Raw genomic sequence first — 23721 nt, 5'->3', positions numbered from 1 at the left:
GACCGATCAAGCTTGGCCCGTTGCCCTTAGCCACAACTAAGGATAAGTTTTTCTTTATCTTCTTATTCTGAACCAAAACTGTCACTTTACCCATTATACATAGTCTGTTCTGTGTCCATGTCTTTAAAGAAACCCCAATATCATCAAATACTGGGAGCGAGCCCTGCCAAACTATCCTAGCGGTCTGCTCACTTATGAGACTGAAAGCGCACCCGGAGTCTACTTCCATATCTATTCTAACTCCATTCAGCATTATTTCCATCATATATGCTGGTACTGCACTATCTTGTCTCATATTATTAACTGCAATTTCTTCATATAATCCATTAAAATCAGATTTTGGTGTATTATTTCCTTTTAACTTCAAACCACAAACTGCCTCGATATGGCCCGTCTTGCCACAGCCATGACATTTGGTCCATCTAAACCTGCAGGGGCCTCTATGGGGTCTACCACAACGCACACATGACATCCTTTCTGTCTGCCTTTCATTCCTTTTGTTAGTCAATTTATTTACTTCCATTGGTACTTCTAAATCACCAGAAACTTGACCAGAAGAAGCCGGAACAATAATACTTGAATCAATCCCTGCCGCCTCATGAGATAAAGCAATCTGACAAGCTTGATCAAATGTCAATGTACTCTGTTGTAACAACTTCTTCTGTACTTCTTTGTCCCTTATACCACACACTAAGCGATCCCGCAGCGTTCGATCCAAATCTGTAAAGTTACAGTCGATGCTCAATTTCCTCAATTGTGCTATGAAATCCCTAATCTTTTCCCCCTCCTCTTGATACTTAGTATGAAATTTATAAGACTGGATAATTTCATTTGGCTTCGGGTGGAAATGATTGTTCAACTTACCCACAATTGTTGTAAAAGTAACCTCACTTATTTGAGTTGGTGCTATCAGTGATATAATCAGATCATACAAGTCGGAACCACACACAGCTAATAAATTAGCTTTCTTTTTACTATCATCTTCAATATCACCTGCCTGCAGACAAAAAGTAAACCGCTCTATGTAATTTTTCCAGCAGCCAAGCGCCACATCAAACTCCCCAAACTTGATGCCCATTTTGCACAGTGATACCTACTTTTATGCGTTTTTCACTCAAATCACACACTTTACACTGTAATTGCACACTATTGTCCTAGTTTTTCTCGTCGCCACTAATATAACTCACAGTTTAGGGGTCCAGACACTGGCATGGGTCAGGTTCGCGTTGACAGACTGACTTTTCACAACTACCCCACTTTGTACCCAAATGTCAAAACCTACCCCCATTGTCTATACATAACAGTATTGCTTTCTTACCATTAGTAAAAAACATTAAATCAAATGATTTATTTATTTATTCGTATGGCATAATTGTGACATTTTCAATCAAAAGGTACCACATTGGCGCTTACCATAAGGACGAAAATTACTTGTATCTTTATACAAAAAACCTGTCAGAGCATCCTTATGGCAAGCGACAATGTGGTACCTTTTGCTTGAAAACGACACAATTGTTCAGTCGTTGTAAGGTTCTCTATCCATAGGATTACGTCACTGTCGAGGGTAAACAAGTCTGCAGGGTTTCCGTTCCGTCGTATTTGTTAAGTGGGCAGTACTGAATGATGTGCTCGATGTCCTGCACAGGAGCCCCACAATCGCACTTTGGAGATTATCCATCCACATTTGTGCAGGAATGCTCGCTGCTCAACCTATTCAGTTGGCACCCTTCTTTTTTACGCAATGAGAAGCCAGGTGGTTTTACTGTAGGGCTGATAGTAATCCCAATATTCCCAATCGTTTTGGGGGGGTTATCATGTGATGTAAATAATCAATACTATAAATAGCTATACATCATCTAAGATTTAGTGTATGGCAATTCTGATAAACGTGTAGACTTGGCTTCAATAGCCGGGTCTACACATAGCGAGCATACGCGCGAGGCAATTTCCTCGCGCACAAAACGGTCAGTGTAGACGTGCTTCAGCCGAGGCGGCGCGCGCGAGGCACGTCTAAAATGTCGATACAACACGCGCGCCTCTGCCGAGGCATGTCTACACTGGCCGTTTTGTGCGCGAGGAAATTGCCTCGCGCGTATGCTCGCTATGTGTGGACCCGGCTAATCACATCACATCACCAACCTATAAATTACCCACTGTTGGGCACATGTCTCACATTTTACACAAACTCTTTTTTGTGAGTTAGCCCATGCTGCTCTAAATTCGGGTTTGGGACTTCAGGTTGAACAAAAACATTCTGAGTAAAATTACTAATATACATATTGGAAAATAGAAATTAGAAAAATGTTGAGAATGTCTCTTTGCCTGTAAAGTTTTCAAGCTTCCTTTCATGGTTGTCACTGCATATGTTTCCTTTCACCAGACAGAGAAAATGCGAGAATTATCAGAGATATTCAGCCCGGGACAATATGTGGCAGTCCATGTTTTAGAGGCAAATGGGGGCAGCGAAGGTGTCATGCTGTCCATGATGCCACAGCATATAAACTCGGGACGGTCACACTCTGACCTGCTGAAAGGTGTGTTACATAGAATTAGAGATAGAACTTAACTTTAAATGAAAAAAAATGTGATAGAACTTAAAACTATAGTAATTTTACAGTTTGACTCACCAATTTTTAGTCACTAAGCACAATTTCAATCAGTCATAGTCAAAAGCATTTATTTCAAACATATTACCCCATACTAATATTATAAATGCGAAAGTGCTTAAAGATACTTTACAGTACATATGGTGCTACTTTCTCGCACTGGTGCGTAAAAGAGTACTTTTCGTGCATATGTCGAAAGTTTAAAGGGCCCCATATGTACTGTAAAACGTTGTACGATACACGTGCGAATAGGTAATTCGCAACTCGGGTCGATTTAAAACACTCCCTGCGGTCGTGTTTTAATTTATCGCCACTCGTTTCGAATTTCCTCTTTTCCGCACTTGTATCGTAAATAACTATTTTATATTTCAATCCGATTTATTAAATAGAAATTGTGTTTAAAAGTAACTGCTATCTATGTTTTTGTAATAATTATCTGGTGTACATAATATTGTCTTCGGTTACCGCGATAGTTACTCATAAAATAAAACTATGAAAACGGATTATATCGCGTATATTGAATTTATAATACATCCCGACGTTTCGAACCCTTTACAAAGTCGGGATGTATTATAAATTCAATATACGCGATAAGTAAGTAGAGGGCACATCCCTATGCTGCTTAATTAATTTAATCCATAAGGCTGAAACTTGACCGGCAGCTTGATCTATCTATCTAGCCCTATTATTCTGAGTTAGAGTATGTCTCGTAGGTCAGTGTGCCGCTTGGCAAAGGCCTCCTCTAGCTCTTTCCATTGAGGTCTGTCATGGGCCACTCTTCTCCAGTTCGACCCCGCTGTGAGTTTGAGTTCATCCTCCCATCTTGTTCGAAGTCTCCTCTGGCTCCGTGTACAACCTCTTGGATACCAATCCGTTACTATTTTGCTCCATTTTTCCCGCCTGTCTCTCAACATGTGACCACCGGCAGCTTGATACTAATTAACATTTTTACAGGTGACATTCTTCAGGCAGCAGTGTCATCCGTGGAGGATCATGGTTACGTGATGGATATCGGTGTGGCCAACACCAGAGCTTTCCTACCTAAAGCTGAAGCCAACCCTGAGATTGAGCTTGGTGAGTGACATTGGATTTATACTTTTAGTTGTTACATGGGATCACACCGTTGCGTAAGATGCTTCTGACCTAAAGTTTGCTGCATTATAATTGAAAAAGCATCATTAATAGGCTATTACTTAAGATATTTTTATTTTGTGGGAAGGTAAACAAAATAAATTTGTAATAAGCTTACTTCAAATTATGATTAAAAACCGCGATAGTTTTCAATGTTTAGATAATTTTGTTAAATATTCCACTACTGTAAATATCTATAAATCAAGAAAGTAACGCCCTGTAGCCAGCCCACTTAATATTACTAGCTGTTAAGCCTTTGATTTTAATGTCTAAACTATCTCCTTATTCATAAACCTTAAGATTCCTCTTATATTATCTCTTTCCAACAAACAAATGACTTAGGATGATATTCTATGTCAATGTGTATTTGCATCTCACATTTTGCTTAATAAGTGAGTGAGACGCAATACACATTGTACAAAGAAATTAGACAGGTGAAAAACCACCTTAAGCAAATTATAAGGAAAAACTTTCTACAGCACACATCCATTATGACACAAAAATGTTCATTCACCCACTTATCCTCTTTTTAGACACGGGAATGTTGATCTGGACTAGCGTGAAGTCAGTAACTACGTCAGCAGACAACAGTATAGTCTCGCTGAGCGCTACTCCGGGAGCGCTACAGAAGATGCTGCGCCGTAAGAAGCCATCAAACCTTGAGAAGTGCTTGCTGCCCGGCACCGCCTTAGAGTTCATCGTCGACAAGGTGTGTGTATTGTATAGTAACATCAACAGTATAGTCTCGCTGAGCTACTCCGGCGCTACAGAAAGCGCCGTAAGAAGCCCGCGAGCCACGAGAAGTGCTTGCTGCCCGGCACCGCCCTGAAGTTCACCTTCGACAAGGTGTGTACATAGTGACGTCAACAGTATAGTTTCGCTGAGCGCTTCTCCGGGAGCGCTACAGAAGATGCTGCGCCGTAAGAAGCCATCAAACCTTGAGAAGTGCTTGCTGCCCGGCACCGCCCTAGAGTTCACCGTCGACAAGGTGTGTGTAATATATAGTGACGTCAACAGTATAGTCTTGCTGAGCGCTACTCCGGCGCTACAGAAAGCGCCGTAAGAAGCCCGCGAACCTCGAGAAGTGCTTGCTGCCCAGTACCGCCTTGGAGTTCACCGTCGACAAGGTGTGTATATAGTGACGTCAACAGTATAGTTTCCCTGAGCGCTACTCCGGCCGCGCTACAGAAGGCGCTGCGCCGCAAGAAGCCATCAAATCTTCAGAAGAGCTTGCTGCCCGGTACGGCCCTGGAATTCGCCGTCGACAAGGTGTGTATCAGTGTCATCAGACAACAGTAATAATCTCGCTGAGCGCTACTCCGGCGCTACAGAAAGCGCTGCGCCGCAAGAAGCCTGCGAGCATTGAAGAGTTTGCTGCCCGGCACCGCCCTAGAGTTCACCGTCGACAAGGTGTGTTGTACTAGCCATTCGTATACAGTACATATCTTATGTAAGTAACTATACTAGAAAGAGAAGCCCGCCAGAAGCCTATAAAAAGGCCGTCCATGGCATTGTATTTTGAACTATGTCATGATAAATCAAAATTCAGATTTTTCTCTCAATTCGGTCTCATGGTTCATTTGACGGAATAGCAAAGAAAGGTTTCTTTAATAAATTGATTGTTTAGTTCTGCATAGTAACGCGTGATACAAAAATTAGAGTAATTATTTCAGCCCCTGGACAACGGGATCGAGGGTCGCGTGTTGGACGCCACGGCGTATGTGCAGCGCTTTCACGTCGATCGCAATAAGGAAAAGAAGCCAACTCTTGGACAAAAGGTAAAGAGAAAAACAATTTTTATAAACTTTCTTGTCAAAATAACCTTACCTTACCATAACCATTACCACTACTAACCATTAACCGTCATTAACCGTGACCTTAGCCATTGGACAAACCCTGAAATTCCACGTAGGGTTACTTCTCAGGAATGCTCTAATGTAAATATTTTTTTAATAAGAACAAAAGATAAAAAAAAAATCTAACAAAAGTTATTTCTAATAATCGACGTCAAAAAGAAACATAGTATATTAATCATTGGCAATTTGTTTCAAAATATGCGGCAATGATGTCATTTGACAAAAGTCAGAATTTTATTAGTGTCATAAATATAAAAAGATAATCAAGAAGGTTTCATACTATTTATGACCTTAGGAGCTACTAACACATACAGGCTGCTCCAAAGTAAAAAATCGTAATTTGATAATTTCTTCGTAATCGCTACACCGGTTGTTATTATACTTTTTATACTGGTTCTAAATACCCTAATGCATATGTACATTTCGGCTTTGTCCAATGCCTAGGGACGTTCATCTGTTTTAGGAATTCTTTATTTTAAATATTGTTATGTTACTTATGTTACAGATTAGAGCTCACGTATTATACGTGATGCCAACACGAAACGCGCCGTTTTTGACGACCAGAAACATCTTTGAGAGCGCGCGACCTAATCTAGAGGACGAGATGAAGCTAAAGGAGGGCGACATTGTGGAGAAGGCACAGGTAATTTTATCATCATGTATCTTTTTATACATACTAATTGGCGGAATGAACTGGACATTAATTAATATTGTCTTCGGTTACCGCGATAGTTACTCATGAAATAAAACTATGAAAACGGATTATATCGCGTATATTGAATTTATAATACATCCCGACGTTTCGAACTCTTTACAGCGTTCGTGGTCAACGGGTGACTGAGGAAAAATTACAAAATGCAAAAATACCCACATACTAAAATAATGAACAATCATAGACTACAAACTTTAAGGCTGGTTGTACATGCAAAATCGGTTCATAAGGCTAGTTATACACTATAATTATTTTTCAAGTAAAGATATATATATATACGCGATAAAAAAAAACTATGCCGGCTCCAACCCTACACCACGGACCCGAGAAGATTTAATTCCCTCCTAAATTGTAGGAGGGTATCCCAATATGGGACCGGCAACAAACTCGGCGGGACACATCTTTTCAAAACATCAGAATGTCCAGCATCATCCAACACTACGGTCTCACAGTCTATGTCTCGCTTGCTCCTTTATCAGGTGGACTACAGGATCCCAAGCTGGTGGTAGAGAAAAGCCATCTTCCCTATTAAAGTTTGGATATTTCTTAATCTCAATGGCCTCGCGCAGCATTCTGGGTATGTATTATAAATTCAATATACGCGATATAATCCGTTTTCATAGTTTTATTTCATGGACATTAATTATTAATTCACCATTAATTATTAATTATATAACAATTTAAGTCTTGGAGACCCTTTACATCTCTGGATAATTTGATGATCTTTTTTATTATTATATACATTGTATCTCTGACACCTAGAGACTTTTACATCTCTAAACAATTTTAGTACTTCTGTTGTTTGTATATTTTTTATTAGTTTTTTTTTTGTGTACCTAATTTGACATTTATATTTATGTAATTGTTTTTTTTTTTAATTTTGGGTTAATTTTATTGTTTGTAAAAATTGACATGTAAATGTGCCCCTGTGGCCTATTTGCTGAATAAATGTTTGATGTTGATGTAGACACCTTTCTATTCCGGTGGGAAGAATCACTAAACACTGGAACACTAAAATCGTCTGCGCGTGTAATATCTCTGGTGTTGCAGGCGTCCATAGGCTACGGTAACTGCTCACCATCAGGCGGGCCGTATGCTTGATTGCCACTGACGTGGTATAAAAAAATCGTCTAGTAAAGAGAAAGCATTTTATAAAACTTCAAGTTACTACTTTAAAAGCCTAAAAGCCAACACTGGCCAAAACGCCCTCGCCCTTTACAGGTCCTGATAACTTCAACTTGTATATTGTGTTTAAATTCAATAAATTAATATTGTCTTCGGTTACCGCGATAGTTACTCATGAAATAAAACTATGAAAACGGATTATATCGCGTATATTGAATTTATAATACATCCCGACGTTTCGAACTCTTTACAGCGTTCGTGGTCAACGGGTGACCCGGGTTCAATAAATTAACTTAAGAATAAATAACATGCTTATGAATATGATATAATGGTTTTATATTTCCTTACTCAGGTACTGAAGATCGCAGGGCGCTCTATCCACTTCAAATTGGGCAAGAAATGTGTGGGGACCATGAGTCTCCGGCGCGTCGCCGTGCACGAGGACCTCACGGACGAGCAGGTCGTCGCGCAGTCCTACCCTATTGGTAAATAATTAAATATCATGTCGGGAATCGTGGGCGTATCACAGGTTACCGTCTGATATAAAGGATGTTGCATCAGATCCCATTTTTATAAGAAAACTCAAGTGTTTCCTGATCCAAAAGGCGTATTACTCGGTTAAGGAATTTCTGGAAGGTTAATTGGGATCACTCCTAACGTATTGGAACGGGGTATGATTATTTTATTGACAATTGAATTATTATTATTATTATTGTTATTCTAATGTTTAATGAAACCCAATTTTAATTGCACATATTTCTGACATACCTATTGTAAATAATAATATTAATAATGTAAATTACGCATCCATGACAATGTATGATTAATACAAATAAAAAATATGAATATGAATATGAATATCATACTATCGGGAGCACATCAGAACCTTCAATCGTAGGTGACGAGGGCTTTCAATGAAATACGATATTCATCAGTCTTTACTGCACAAGAATGTTTACAAATCACAGCGCGCGTTACATTTCTTATCCAAAGCAAACCAGTGGATTAGACCCAGGAACCGCCATGACGTCATCTTCTCCAGTTCGTTCTCATCTGAAGATTGATTGACAGCATCACTTCAATTGTTCTGGATATTATTGGTTTTTGATAGCGCACTCTATGAAGCCTTGGCGGAACTGCGTCGAACGCCACTCGGGTAACACCCTAGTTTGCTCTATTTGTACATATGTATTTCCACTTTATCTGTAATATTTTCAGGCAGCACCCACCGCGTCCGCGTGATAACCTACAACCTATCAGACTACATCTACCATGTGACCGATGAAACCAAACTGCTCACCGAGAAATACTTCTCCCACTCACAACTGAGTCCGGGGGAGCTGGTTACTGGCACCATTCGCACTGTGGCCGATAACCATGTCACTGTCACTGTGGGCCGGCTGTCAGGTAACATGTCACTGTCTACGATACTAGACATCTACCATGATTCCAGACTCACCAAAAAATACTCCTCCCACTCACAACTGAGTCTGGGGGAGCTGGTTACTGGCACCATCCGGACGGTGGCCGATAACCATGTCACTGTCACTGTGGGCCGGCTGTCAGGTAACATATCACTGTCTACCACAATAGGGTATTTTCCACATGTTGAATTTTATAATTAAATCTAATTAAATAGATAGAAAATGAGCAATTTATCATAATAAATTGCAACTTATAAAATATATGGGTTTAATAAATAAATAGAAGACATCAGTTAAAAAAAAAATTGTTTACTTCCAAATAGAAAAACAATAATGGTACCATTCGATTCCTTACATTTTATTTAAAAAAAAATTATATGGCAACAATATACATAAACGCAATATTTCACCGACAAAATTGCAATTTCCTTGTTTTCCACGGCTTCTAACTCTTATAAGCGATAGCGACGTTACATGCTGACGTCACGATGTAATGGCAATTTGTTAGAAGCGTTTAGTCAGTAAAGTGCGGGCGCCAGACTTTGACCATCATTTGTGACTTTTGTATTGCTTTAAGACTATGGGTCTCATACAGACATTTGATCCTCAAAACAAACCTGATCGACTGATACCATTCATAAAAAATGTAGAATACCCTATACTAGACATCTAGAGATATACAGATGTAGTGAACAATCCTTTACCATCGTATTTTCTCGGAATTTTTTCAAGACGCAATCTCAATATAATTATTGTTTCAGGCTACGTACCGCAATTACATCTGTCTGACGCGGGCGTCTACATCGATCCTAAGAAAGCGACCACCTCCAAGCTCACCAAGAAGAAGTATAAGGTCAGAATAATATTAAACATACAAATGGGTCAGCATCATGAATCTAGTATAACTGGCTAGATGACAAATGTTCATTGTCATGTCATGAGGGGCGGGGGGAAATGACCGAACGGGATAGTCTTATGTATCTTTCAGTAGGAGTAGCAGAGAAAGCGCTCTTATTGTTTGTCCTTGTCACAGTCTCACTTTTTTTTATTCCCCACCGTAAATTTAGTATCGTTTATGGTGGGCTACAAATCTTCTCGACCAATCATATTGTCGCATTGAGTATGTTCTGTCCCTTACGGGCGCACGCGTATAGCTGATCTATGTAATGCTAGGTCTATGGTCAGCATCAACAATTCGGTCCATCTTAACTATTTCGTTTCTATTGAGTTTATACTGCCGTTTTTTTATTTCCCGGATATCGAATTTTCAATGATGGGTTATATTGACCAAAACCACAGAATATATAATAGTACTACAGAACTACAATACAGAAAGGACACTTCCTACAAACCCGAAGTTTGACAGCGATTCAGGGTCGAACCATGCTGTCTCTTTCTAATGTATGGCACTATCCGTTTCAGCTACTTAGGGTTGTCAAAATTCAAATCATATTCATATTTGTTTATTGCATCCATGGTACACAGGTGTTACATATATAATAGTTTCACATGGGCCCTGGTAGGGCAAGGCAATTATCTTAAATCTAAAGATTAATTTATATATGTACAATATATTTGACAGTGTCTTATTTAACTTTTAATAATTTCATAGTTGTATTATATAATATATAGTTATTTCTAAAGTCAATAACTGATTTTATTTTACCAAAATTTATAAAATTAAATATACAATAATAATATACATGCTTAAAACGATCATTATCTTATCTGTGGTCGTGCTCGCAAAGACGTCAAGCTGTGCCAACACTTATAATTGCTCGGAGCCATGCTGAGCCGAACGGAGCCGAGTTTGACCGAAAGGATGAGTGTCCCACCACTGCCAAAACCGACAATAGTCAAGAGTAATCCTCTTGACTAAATACTTCTCAATCAAGGTTTCCTCTTCGAAAGGGCTAAAAGGCTTTTATAGTTCGTTTAGTCATTGTTATTTTACTCGCAGGGTCGCAGGTATGGTTACTGAGTGTTTGGGCTAATTCAAAATACCAACATTGAAAGTAGCGTAAATGTTATAACATTGAGATTATTTTGACAGGTGGGGCAAGAAGTAAACGCGCGTGTACTGTCCGTGGACGCTGCGAAACAGACGTTGATGCTATCACTCAAACCGTCACTGATAACATCTGATGCAGCGTTATTGACCTCATACGAGCAAGCTGAAATTGGCAAGGCCTACACTGGAGTTATTAAGGTAAGATTTATAACCAAGTACTTACTAGTAAAGGCCGTAACACACCATCGCACCGCACCAAGGTCATTGTGCGACGCACCCATAAGTAAGAGCGAGAAAGCGATATCTCTTTCTTCTTTTTTCGTATCTCGATTGCTGTGAAAGATCTTACATATACGAAATCTACATATTTGGGTTCGTCTTTGACGTCTCTAACAATTTGTCTAAGGTTTTAATTTTAAACTAATTAACCGAAAAGTTATGGCCGGATAAACTGTTTTTTGGCCTAAAATTGATCAACTTTGATGCCTAATATCTAGAGAACAATAAACTTTGATGTAAATATGGGTTACTATATTGCTTAAAGCCGTTGCTGTTAATATGATAAGCTACAAAAAATATTAGAAAACTAAGGGATTCAGATCGAAGGCCATTGGGGCATGGGATCCCCTTAACTGACGAACACGCATTGATCTTTTTTTTTAACAGAAACAAACATTTATCTATAAATAAATAAATATAGGACGTTCTTACACAGATTGACTAAGTCCCACGGTAAGCCCAAGGAGGCTTGTGTTATGTGTACTCAGACAACGATATATATAATATATAAATACTTAAATACATAGAAAACACCCATGACTTAGGAACAAATATCTGTGTTCATCACACAAATAAATGCCCTTACCGGGATTCGAACCCAGGACCATCGGCTTCACAGGCAGGGTCATCACTACCCACTTGGCCAGACCGATCGTCAAGGTTTATAAACTACATCATACACAATTTTTTCAGGTGGTAAAGGACTTCGTCCTAGTATCATTCCTGAACGATGTGATAGCCTACGTGCCGCGCAACCAAGTGTCCCGGACGCCCGTCACACACCTCACCGAGGCCTTCCATCCGGGACAAGTTGTGACATGTACGGTGCTGCAGGTGGATGCTCAGAACAGGAAGATGCTGGGTAGCTTGACTATAGCGCCTTTCTGGCCTGCGGTAAGTGCCAGTTGCACCATCCGCACTTGACAGACTGATCAACGTCACCCGGCGCGCCGCGGCGGTATACTATGAAACTTTCCATACAATAGAATTTAGCGAACTCTTTCACGATGACAAACAATTTTGTGCAACCGACCCTAAGTGAACCCAACTGTACTCGGCCTTTAGGATCCATGATCCCCCTCACCGTTACTTTTTTTGAACGAGTCTCTTTTGTTATGATCTACTTTTCTTTATAAATCATGACAGGAAAATAAAATAAGACTTCAAATCTGTTTTCCACGGTTAATTTTTTTCATGCATAGATTGTCGTTAATTTATATTTTTTGTTTTTACAGAAAAGAAGTAACGAACATCGCGAGAAACGTAAAAAAGAAACTGAAGACGGTGAAGTACCCAATAAAAAACGTAAAACCAGTGAATCTGAAGACATAGACACAAAGCCAATAAAGAAAAAGAAAGATAATAAAAGTAAGGCAAAAGAAGTATCAGAGGATAGTGATGCTGAAGACTTAGATCCTAAAAAGAAAAACAAAGATAAAAAGAATAAAAAGGACAAAAAGGTAAAAGAAGTATCAGAAGAAAGCGACGCCATAGAGACAGACATACATGAAGACAGTGACCAAGTACTAAAACCAGAAGACCTAGCTCTTATAGACTTATCAGACTGTGAAACAGCTAAGCAATGGAAGAAACGAGTAGTATCCTTAATGAAATCTATCAAATGTAGATTACACAGAATAGAAAGGATAGACAAAAAGATAATAAAAATAGAAGAACAAGGTTTATCAGCTAAGAATAAGAAATTTCACACAGCCATGCATCAGGAGAAGTTAGTTATTGAAGAGAGAATAAATAAGTTGATGGAAGCGATGAAGATTGCACAGGAAAAGTTAAAAGAATTTGACGAAGAAGAGTACAAAGATCCTAATTACAAAGAGAAGCAGAAACAGAAAAAGGAAGAAAAATTAAAAGCTTCAAAACCAGTTAAAGATTGTGATGATTCATCCGAAGAAGAGACAGTTCCTGAAAAGAAAAAGAAAAAGAAGGATAAACTAAAAGTGAAAGAAGCTGATAAACCTAAAGAAGATGCAAAAGCGGACAAGAAAAGGAAACATGAGAAGAATAAGGAAGTGAAAGAAGTAGTAGATAAGAGTAAAGATATTAAAGTGGTGGAGAGCTTAGAGCCGGCGCTCGAGGTGCCCAGCGCTAAGGAGTTCTGGGCGGAAAATGATCATCAGGCCAATAAGGTGGAAGAGTCTTCTAGCAGCAGTGAAGATGAGGTTTGTTCTGTTGCATTCATTTTCGAATTTCGTTCAAATTTGTAATACATATTCCGTTAACTCGGTGACCCAAAATGAGACTTGGCCTTCGACACAAGACAGTGCCACTTTTCTCGGTCCTGAGGTACCTACTTCTCGCATTGTTTTTCTTAAAATTCGGGTTGAATTCCTACGTTTCTTCCTGAATTGTTTGAAATTCTAAAAATTGAAGTTCTTTTCATACGAGAAAATGCACCAATGCGCCTTTAGATTATACTAAAATGAACATATTCCAATTTCCTAAGTCCCGTTTTATGTCACCAGGAAACCGAGCTGCCCAAAAAGAAGCGAAAGAAGCTAACAGCAGCCGAGAAAGTAGCAAAGGCCCGCGCCGAAGAAGAACGTGTTCGTGAGTTAGAGCGGCGCGCCGGCGAGAGCGAAGCCCAGCCGAGGAGCTCCGACCAGTTCCAGCGCGCGCTGCTAGCCAACCCCAACTGCAGCCAGCTGTGGATCGCGTACATGGCCTTCCATCTGCAGGTAAGAAAAAAATTGACTTCTGGGCCAACTAATCAAAATATACAAAATTCTGCGCTAATTGAAAATGTTGAAGTAGCTAGCAATTCCTAAACCCAAACTGAAGAGGAAGTCTTAGGAGGATACAGCTTTAAATTAATACATTCATTTTAATTTGTACCAGGGATGTTACGGAGCTCCGTTTCCGTTAAGTCGGAACTTCCGTTTGGTTTTAAACATCCGTTTCTGTTCCGGTTCCGTTACTTTTGAAACGGAAGTTATAACGGATGTCAATGCTTAGCGCGGCGGCGGGACATGAGCGACGTATATCAAAAACAAACAGGTTTATACTAGTCATTCGCTCGTCGCCCCGCTTGTCACGTGCTGCACTAATTTGTTGTTTGTTTTATTCGTGTTATTGTGTATAAACTACCCTATTCGTATGTGTTGTGCTGTGAATGTGTACCTAGTGACAGTACTGTCTAAGGCTCCGATTCTGGCTCCGGTTCCGTTTTCAGTTCCGATTCAGTTTCTGGTTCCGATAAAATAAATTTAAAACATCTGGGTCCGCTTTCGGTTCCGATAAAACCACATCCGTTACATCCCTGACTTGTACCTACATTTATAATATTGCTTTCTCCCTGGCCGCAGGCGACGGAGATCGACAAGGCGCGCGCGGTGGGCCGCAAGGCTCTCAACACTATCTCTTTCCGCGAGGAAGACGAGAAGCTCAATGTGTGGCTCGCCATGCTCAACGTCGAGAACCGTTTCGGCACGAAGGTATGTTACAAATTGAGGTTAAAAACTCACAGATTATAAATGGTTCCTGTTCCACAGATAATAAACTGTCAGAAGCCCAAAAAAGGCTTGAAAGACTTTGTTTCTTCGGATTTGACATATACATGTTTTTTTTTCAAACGATTGCAACACCATCTGCGTTTAGCATTGTGCGTTTACCCCCATTCATAAGAAAGTCGAACTTGTAAGGTTGCGTGCGGTGAACTATAGGGGGCAACACCTGCTTATTGGTGTGTAGTGTCAATACCAAGTTTTCTATTTAGGTGACAAGACGATGGTTCTCTAAAGCGCCCGGGGTCTATTTACCTTTAAAATATTTTCATAAAAATAATTCAATAAAAAGTCCTATTAGTTTAACCATCTTTAGCAAAACGATCGCAATGCCAAATTTTTGAAGTTCGTTAAAAATGTATGACATGCGCAGGAACACTAGCTTATGATCATAATAATTAAATATCTACAATTCGCATGTTACAGGAGTCCCAACAAAAAACACTAGAAGAAGCCCTCCAAATGAACGACACCTTCAAAGTGCACTCCAAACTCCTCGACATCTACGTGGACACCTCCAAGCACCAGGACCTATCCTCCCTCGTCGATCTCATGCTGCGGAAATACAAGAGAAATCCTACCAACTATATTCAGTGTGGGGCGGCTTGCTTCAAGTTAGCATTGGTGGATAAGGCGAGACATGTGATGCAGAAGGCGGTTAGCGTGCTGGAGAAAAAAGAACGTAAGTGTTTAGAGTATAAGGTCTGTTATCCCGTGTCATGCGAATACAAGAGGAATCCTCAATGTGCTTTCAAGCTGGGATTGGTGAATAGCCGGGTCCACACAGAGCGAGCAGAGAGCATACGCAGCAGAAGCGAGGCAATTTCCTCGCCCGTATGCTCGCTCTGTGTGGACCCGGCTAATAAGGGGCGACATGTGATGCAGAAGGCGGTTAGCGTGATGGAGATGAGAAGAAATAACGTAAGTTTGAGTCTTATGTCTGGGTGTAGGTTTGTTTATCCTGAGATACTTAGAGGAATCCGTGATGTATACAGTGACAGCTTGACTTTTGGTAGAGAAAGTGCAACATTTTGGGCAGTCAGCGTCTTAGAAAAAAAAAGTAATTTGATACATTCTGATCTGCAGGCGCTAACTTTGGCGTTATGCCACTGCAGAAGGAGCAAGTCCTCCAATTGTACAAGCTGTTATTTAGTTTCACCTGTCCCGTTGTCTGTCTGTCTGTAATCAAATCTTGCAAGAGTACTTTGACCCACTTCCCGGTTTCCAATGATGGTGAAAATTTGCATACATATGTAAGTTGGGTGACAATGCAATATTATGGTACCATCGAGCTGATCTGATGATGGAGACAGGTGGTGGCACTCTGTCTGGTGGTCGGAACTCTGTGATAAAACAACGCCAAATTGTGTTTGAGGTTAGAATTGTCTCGATGAGTATTAGTTGCCTGTGGAAAGAAAAGTTCATTCAGTCAGTGATATTTTTTTATGATATAGGAGGCAAACGAGCAGACGGATCACCTGATGGTAAGCGATCACCGCCGCCCATGGATACCCGCAACACCAGAGGGGTTGTAAGTGCGTTGCCGGCCTTTAAGATAGGAGTACGCTCTTTTCTTGAAGGTTTGAAGGTCGTATCGGTCGGTGTATCAAAAATGAAATTTTTGACATAAAACTTATTACTAGACTATGTCCCCTAGTAGATGTATTTGTTATATTTCTCAATGTGTATGTGGCAATAAAATTTGCGAACATTTCTTTCAGACGTAACCGTGCTAGTGCAGTTCGCTCTTCTAGAGCGAACTCACGGCGAGCGCGAGCGAGCAGAGGCGTTGTTCGAGCAAGTGCTCGCCGTGTACCCGCAGCGCCTCGACGTGTGCGCTGCGTACGCCGACATGCTGGCTAAGGACAGGGACATTCAGGCCGTCAGGTGCGTAGTCTTAACTCTTAAGCAAAGATAGATATAACTCCGTAATAGATGGATACAGTCTAAGGAAAAAACGTGCCTCGAAAATCACGAAAATTTGATTCTCGATCAGAGGGCGCCACTAGTTTTGGCCTACACTCGTATAGAGGGCGCTGACGGTTTCGTTTGTTATTTATAATTTTAACGCATATCAGTGAAAGAACATGGGTCAAAATCATAAAAATAATTAATGCAAATAAAAAAAATAATTTATCCATATTTAAATACATTTTATCGTATTTTTATAAATATTTATTTTTAGTTTTAAAGTGTGTCGACAGATGGCAGTGAATTTACTGGGGTTACAAAATTTACTATGACAGTACCGCTCTAGTATAAGTTACTCTATGCTCTTAAGCTACTTAATTGATATATTTAGCAACACTTAACACCCAAGTTTGCCACCTGAAAACTTTTTCTGTTCAACAGCTCGGAACTTTGCTATGTTTATAATTTTTTTCTGGAATCATATGTATCATTTCTTATGCGAACTGCCAAGGAGTGGAACGCCCTGCCCGAGTCTGTGTTTCCGCATGAGTACAATTTGGGGCTCTTCAAGGCAAGAGTTAATAGGTATCTCATAGGTAAGCGTGCTCCACCGTAGACCACATCATCACTTACCATCAGGTGGGATCGTGGTCAAACGCCTGCCTATTCATCATAAAAAAAAAACTTGCTTGGTTCTGAAATCGACATGCCTCCCTCGACGGTTTGCCTTTTATTATACTTCCTTGAAACCTTGATTGAGAAGTATTGGTCGGGAAATCTGAATGTTAAGAGGAAAGGGGACGGCTGCTTCTCCATACAAACTTAGTCCCAATTTTCCTCTGGGTATTAACATTATGGAAAATATTTTTACATAATTTGATATATATTAACCAAAGCTATGCCCCTACATTTGACTTTTTTTCGATTTTTTGATTGTTGTAAAAATTAGGAGCTAAAAACAGTTTTCATACAAATTTTTAAATGCTCCTCTTATAATAATTGAAATCTCTCTTATAATAAAAAAAAAACAAACGTAGGGGCATAGCTGTAGTTGATACACAACAAAATTATGTAACAATATTTTTAAATAATGTTAATATCCAGAGGAAAATGAGGACTACGTTTGTATGAAAAGGCGATTACGCGCGGGTCCTCCACTTTCGTCTTAAGAAGTTAGGGATTAAAATAATCAAAATGGAAGAGATCACTTTACAACCTATTATTTTGTAAACTATTCGGTGTGCGAATTTTTTTTTTTTTACATAATGTTAATGTACTTCCACAGACAAGTGATGGAGCGCATGACGTCTCAGAAATTGCCAGCACGTAAAATGAAGACGCTATTCAACAAGTGGGCCGAGCTGGAAGACCGCATCGGCGACGCCGACCGCGCCGAGCAGGTGCGAGAACGAGCCGTCAAATTCATGGAGACCGCCAAGTTCTAAACATCAGATGTTAGAATAACTTGCACCATTGTAACTTACAATATGTGATGTGAACTAAAATTATTATATACAATGTTGTTTAAAACTGCGTAAAATAAAGACGCTGTTCAACAAGTGGGCCCAGCTCGGCCCGCCAAGTTAAGCATAAATTCTACTATAGTCTGGCAAACAAATTTTGTTAGTAGTAAAAGGCGCGAAATTGTTGTGGGTACTTTTTTTCCGACGAAAACGGCTTGTCAGAATATAAAACATGTTACGCGAAGATTTGTTGACAGTGTTTACTTAAAATAATTTGTACGATTGTAAGTTACAATATGTGATGTGAAATAAATAAATTGTTACATTTTATGTTGTTTTATTTTAACAAGATTCGAACAACAAATATCAGAATCGTACAAAATATAATACTACAAATACTTAAACATGTATGTTTTGCTACTTTTTATTTTACTAGTATTGTTATTGTTCCAAGCACTTTCGTAAGTTGGCATCGGTGGGGGCGGTGGCGGCGGCGCGGCGCTAGGCAGCGCATGTTGCTCTGGCACTAAATTTTCTATCTTATGGCTACTAGAATTAAGTTTAGCATTGACTGGCGAAAACACACCATAAATGGATACTGGTGCGCAAATCTCATAATCTAAGGTGGCGTAGAATTTCTCTTGGCCCTTCGTTGATAGATGCGCCATTTTCAACTTTAGCACATTTCGACAATAATCTTCGACGTATCGCATTAAATAAGTACCTAATTTCTTTCCACGCATAGCTTTACTTATGACTACTGTTTCTATAAAACAACTTTCTGGAATACTGGGTATGGGTGTCAGTTTGCAGTGGCCTAATACTTCTTTCCTATCCTTGACTAAGATAAAGTTGGTAGGCAGGCAATCGCAGGAAGCTTGCAGCGACATCATTCTAACAGTTTCGCTTCTTGGCCATTCATCGTTGATCAGGTCGCAGGACGCTTTCAAAAATTCTGGGTGATGATGGATAAGCAGCACTTCCAGTGAATCCGATTCCATGATTAAATTTGATACCTGGTAATAAAATAGTAGAAATTAGAACATAGGTATGGTATCATTTATTTTAACTGTCACTGTCAAAATTGACAAAAGCGTCTCAATGGTCTAAATAATGAAAGCGAAACCTATGTGGATTTGCATATTTTTCGTCAAAATAAAAGCGTAAACATTTGAGTTTTTTGGATACCCACCTAAAGAAGATAATCTGGCAACTTATTAATCACATTTTAGCACTAGAACTGAGGTAAGTGTATTTATAATAATTAAAATATTGGCGCGCGACTTCGCCCGTGCGCGTTGAAGACAGAACAGAACTAACCGTCTAACTAATCTAACCTATTTTTAACTGTCACACGCATGCTACCGTTCTTGTCGGTTTAACTTTGATGCCGTAATGTTTGCGCATCGGGGTCGGTTAGGTAACGCGGAAGAAATGCAGTCGGAAGTAAACAAACTGGTGTTTACAAAGTTTTCAGGAGCAACATGATGTTAGAGTTTTGAATGATTCACGGTTAGTTTCACTAGACTTATATTGACCGGGATATAGACCTGCGTCGAAATATCGGGAGCTCACAAATAATACAAAAGGTAATCACGGTCTATATCCCGGTCAATATAAGTCTAGTGCAACATGATGTTATTATTGCCAGAAATGCCCGACACTTTATTGTGTAAGAAATAAATTTGTATAGACTAGGTATTTTAAATGTCTTACCATTTGATTAAAAGAATAAACTATACGGTTTTTTTTTGAATAATTTGTATCAGTAAACACAACCAAAACTTTTTTTTAAATAAGAGTTCCTACTTATTCTTAAAACATGAAATGACTTTTAGAAAAGATGGATGATGATGATGTGCCAGCGCTGTCTGCGGAGACATTTGCAGCCCTCCAGGAGTTTTATGCAGAGCAGCAGAAGAGACAGGAAATACTTGACAAGTTACAGGCTGAGGATAAGCTGAAGGAAAATATACTTTTTGATGAGAATTGGGTAAACACATATTTAATTCATACAATCATATTTATCATGAATGCAAGAGGAGCCATGTCTGTCTGTCACCTTTTTACTGTTAGTCTACTGAACCAATGAGTGAGACTGGTTCAATACTTAGAGGATACTAACCAAACGGAGTAGCCATTAACAGGCGTTCCCCTCTGTCGCATATAGGCGGCCAATGGCCATACACAATGTATGGACTGACGTTTATCTGACATGGCTTTTATTGAAATGAAATGAAATGAAATGAAATGCGTTTACGCGTTTATTACGTTACATATACATTTGATGTGCCCCTCCCCCGCAAAAATAGGCACTGTTTTGTACAGAAAATTACAGACAAGGCATCTCCGTTTGGTTATATCCTCTAAGGGTTTAATATTTATTCAATAGACATAATATATGGATGTGCTGTCTTATTTCTAGAAATCCTATCTGGGCCCCATTTTATGAAACACTAATACTACTACTACTTCAGTTAATAGCCAAACTTACTTTTTACTTGACTGCTGAAAGAGCGTTATTATCCGGGCCATACAGAGCGAGCATACGCGCGAGGCAATTTCCTCGCGCACAGAACAGCCAGTGTAGACGTGGCTTGTGTGGACCCGGCTATTAACTACTGCTATTTGTTATTTCCAGCAACTAAGTCAGTTCTGGTATGACGAGGCCACAGTGCAGGCGCTAATGAAGGTGGTGGACAAAACAATACTTGATGGAGGCAGGGTGGCACTGGTGTCCTGCCCCACACTCTTTGTGCCAGTGAAGCGACAACTTGGAGACCGCGCTACAGGTTGGTGCTATCTTAAAAAAAAAAAAAACTAGTTTTATTTCATTTTATTAGTGATGTATGATTTTTATGTTGTGATTTGACAATGCTTTAAATTAATTAGCTATTATTAATAGTGTAATTTAATCATTAATTGTTAATTATTGTAATGTATGGATCTTGTTATCCGAAATAAATATATTAAATAAATAAATAAATTTAATAAATAGGTCAAGCACTAATTACGTAACGTAACAACTTCACTTTTTCAGTATCCCTTCTCGAGTACGACCGGCGGTTCGAGGTGCACGCCCCTGACTTCATCTTCTATGACTACAACTTCCCTGACAAGCTGCCCCCGGACCTAGACCGGTACGACCTGGTTGTAGCTGATCCTCCATTCTTGTCTGAAGAGTGCATCGGGAAGACCTCGCAGACCATAAAACTGTTGGCCAAGGTAAGATTATTTGTCTATTTCGACGCTTAGACATTGATAATTTTGCGCTATATCACCCAAAAAATATACCTAAAGAAATTACAAAAAAAAGTTGTATCATTGTGACAAAGTAAATACGTTTCGGCCGCGGAGCTTGGATTTTGGCCAACGCAGCTATTTAAAAAAATCACACGCGAATCACGACTTAAAAATTTTTTTGTTTTTTTTTACCAAATTTTTAAGGTTTATTTCTTTTGCTACTCGTCATATTAACTGGAAATATTATGTTTATTTGACAAAGTAAAAAATGCAGCTAGAATAAAAACTTCCATAAATTACAATTACAATATAATGGCTAGAATTTACTAGTTGATGAATGTATACATCTGTGTCAGGAAACCCCGCTCTTCCGTTTGAGGTTTACAATGGCCGTTTCCGAAATAAACTACATATTTGCAAATCTATTATGTTTCAGGATAAGATCGTGGTGTGCACAGGGGCGGTGATGAAGGAGAATGTGGAGAAATTGTTGGATTTGCGAATGTGTGAGTTCCAGCCGCGCCATAGGAACAACTTAGCCAACGAGTTCGCTTGCTACGCTAATTTTTATCTAGATGGCGCTTTAAGATGATGCTGATTCATTGAACGTGTCAGGGCGTAGGCAAAATCCGTCGCACGCGTTTGCGCCAGTTACCAACGCTCATATTATTTTTCGTTAACCCACTCCGTGCAACCGCGCCAACTAGCGGACGCCCTCAGAAGGGCCAGATTGGAAAACTACGATTTTTTTTCTCTCCCCTTTAATCTGTCAGAATGTATTCAATGTATGTTGTTATTATTGAAGCCAAGTATGAATATTCAGCACAATATAAATAGGGTATTTGACTACTAGTCGAACCAGTTTCTTTTTTCGAACTGAAGCTACTATGAAATTTATATGAAACACTAGCATGTGACGTCACAATCAAATTACCTACTCTTTATAGTTTTATACGGGTTTTAAAATAGATATTGTGTCTAAAAATTACTGCTGTATACGTTTCTCTGTTAATCTTCTGGTGCTTTATTTCATGCATGGTGTAAAATAATTTATTATTTTAAAATAATTTAGCAGCAGAGGTAACTAAGCTGGACAGGTGTCCAAAATGATATGCAACTTATTTTCTTAACAACAATGTTATTTTCATATAATTTTGACAATATTTCACACTTAGCTACTTCTGCCGCTAACTGTACCTATGTATAAGTTACAGTTGGTCACAGCAATTTACAAATATGCATTAAATGCATAGCATATCATTAAGTCTTACGCCATTTTTCATTTTTAAACTACGTTTATTTTATTCCATTAGAGTTAAAAACTCAATTTAAATAACTGATATTGCATTTAGGGATTTTTGTTGGGCATACGTGGCAATTGTAGTGTTAAGTGTAATGTTTGTTAGGGTTCTGTACCCAAAGGGTAAAAACGGGACCCTATTACTAATTTAGGACTCCGCTGTCCGTCTGTCTGTCACCAGGCTGTATATCATGAACCGTGATAGCTAGACAGTTGAAATTTTCATAGATGATGTATTTCTGTTGCCGCTACAACAACAAATACTAAAAAGTACGGAACCCTCGGTGCGCGAGTCCGACTCGCACTTGTCTGGTTTTTTACTTTATTTCGCATGTCTTTAAATATATTTATACTTAATTGTAATCAAATAAAACGAATTGATATTAAAACACATTGCATTTATTGATCTCTTAACAATCGCACCTTGTTACATTATGCTGGTTAACTGTTCGTAAACTCTCGACCGTCAAACTGCCTTACCTTACAACTAGCTGACGATTACACTATTCGATTTCTTATATATTTGACTTCACTTTTATTATGTCCCAAAAAACTAGGTATAATTTCTCAAAGAAAAAAAAAAACTAATTCTAATCCATTCTTAAATATTTTGATTTGTGATATTGGGATGAATAGTATTGTCAGTTATTAATATGATACTTTAAAAAGACAGATTTTTGTTCTAATCATAATATTCACAATATATCAGAGAATGAAAAAAATATATATGTAAAAGTGAACCCAAATTTATAAATTATTAATTAATTATTGTGAGTCATCTACTTCAGTGAATATCAATTAAAATATCATTGTAATGGACAATAGTAAATATTAGAAATTTTGCTTACATATTAAAATAAATTATTCCACATTTAATGATTACAATTGATTAGGTCTGCAATTTAGTGTAAAATTTTGGTGTTATAATATAATACCTACACAGTAAATAATCATTAAAATTTAATACTATTGATACGAGACACCATATTAGAATTGATTAACATTAGTGAGTAAATAATTAGTTTGATGCTTATTTATTATAGAACAAAGATATACAAAACAAGTATGATAATTTTAAAAGTGGAAAACTTACTGCCTTGGGTGAGACTTGAACTCACGGCCTCTGGATCCAGAGGCCG

At 38.8% G+C, this 23721-nt stretch overlaps 3 protein-coding genes across 5 annotated transcripts; 2 read left to right on the top strand and 1 right to left on the bottom strand.

Moving 5' to 3' along the window:
• Nucleotides 1-4607: 4607 nt before the first annotated feature.
• Nucleotides 4608-18366, top strand: LOC134748138 (protein RRP5 homolog). Its single transcript, XM_063682842.1, has 14 exons — nucleotides 4608-4725; nucleotides 5411-5515; nucleotides 6099-6236; nucleotides 7783-7915; nucleotides 8649-8837; nucleotides 9616-9707; nucleotides 10908-11063; nucleotides 11838-12038; nucleotides 12380-13324; nucleotides 13628-13840; nucleotides 14468-14596; nucleotides 15092-15347; nucleotides 16387-16552; nucleotides 17862-18366. Exons 1-14 carry the CDS (start codon nucleotides 4648-4650, stop codon nucleotides 18019-18021), a joined length of 2961 nt encoding a protein of 986 aa, XP_063538912.1. The 5' UTR covers nucleotides 4608-4647; the 3' UTR covers nucleotides 18022-18366.
• Nucleotides 18355-19343, bottom strand: LOC134748140 (N-alpha-acetyltransferase 80). Its single transcript, XM_063682846.1, has 2 exons — nucleotides 19232-19343; nucleotides 18355-19055 (listed from the first exon to the last, which is right to left on the bottom strand). The coding sequence occupies exon 2, from the start codon at nucleotides 19038-19040 to the stop codon at nucleotides 18429-18431; it is 612 nt and encodes a 203-aa protein (XP_063538916.1). The 5' UTR covers nucleotides 19041-19055; nucleotides 19232-19343; the 3' UTR covers nucleotides 18355-18428.
• Nucleotides 19129-23085, top strand: LOC134748139 (EEF1A lysine methyltransferase 1-like). Of its 3 annotated transcripts, none has more exons than XM_063682845.1 (5): nucleotides 19129-19284; nucleotides 19878-20032; nucleotides 20681-20831; nucleotides 21080-21264; nucleotides 21719-23085. In XM_063682845.1, the coding sequence occupies exons 2-5, from the start codon at nucleotides 19883-19885 to the stop codon at nucleotides 21872-21874; spliced, it is 642 nt and encodes a 213-aa protein (XP_063538915.1). In that variant the 5' UTR covers nucleotides 19129-19284; nucleotides 19878-19882; the 3' UTR covers nucleotides 21875-23085. The 3 variants fall into 3 exon arrangements, with proteins under 3 accessions (XP_063538915.1, XP_063538914.1, XP_063538913.1); XM_063682844.1 differs by having other exon boundaries at nucleotides 19135-19290; nucleotides 19883-20032; XM_063682843.1 differs by lacking the exon at nucleotides 19129-19284 and adding an exon at nucleotides 19409-19551.
• The last annotated feature ends 636 nt before the right edge of the window (nucleotides 23086-23721 follow it).

This window comes from Cydia strobilella, chromosome 16 (assembly GCF_947568885.1).
Source record: "Cydia strobilella chromosome 16, ilCydStro3.1, whole genome shotgun sequence".
Taxonomy (NCBI): Eukaryota; Metazoa; Arthropoda; class Insecta; order Lepidoptera; family Tortricidae; genus Cydia; species Cydia strobilella.
The sequence above is the reverse complement of the archived record's forward strand: the minus strand, read 5'-3'. Positions and strand labels throughout refer to the sequence as shown.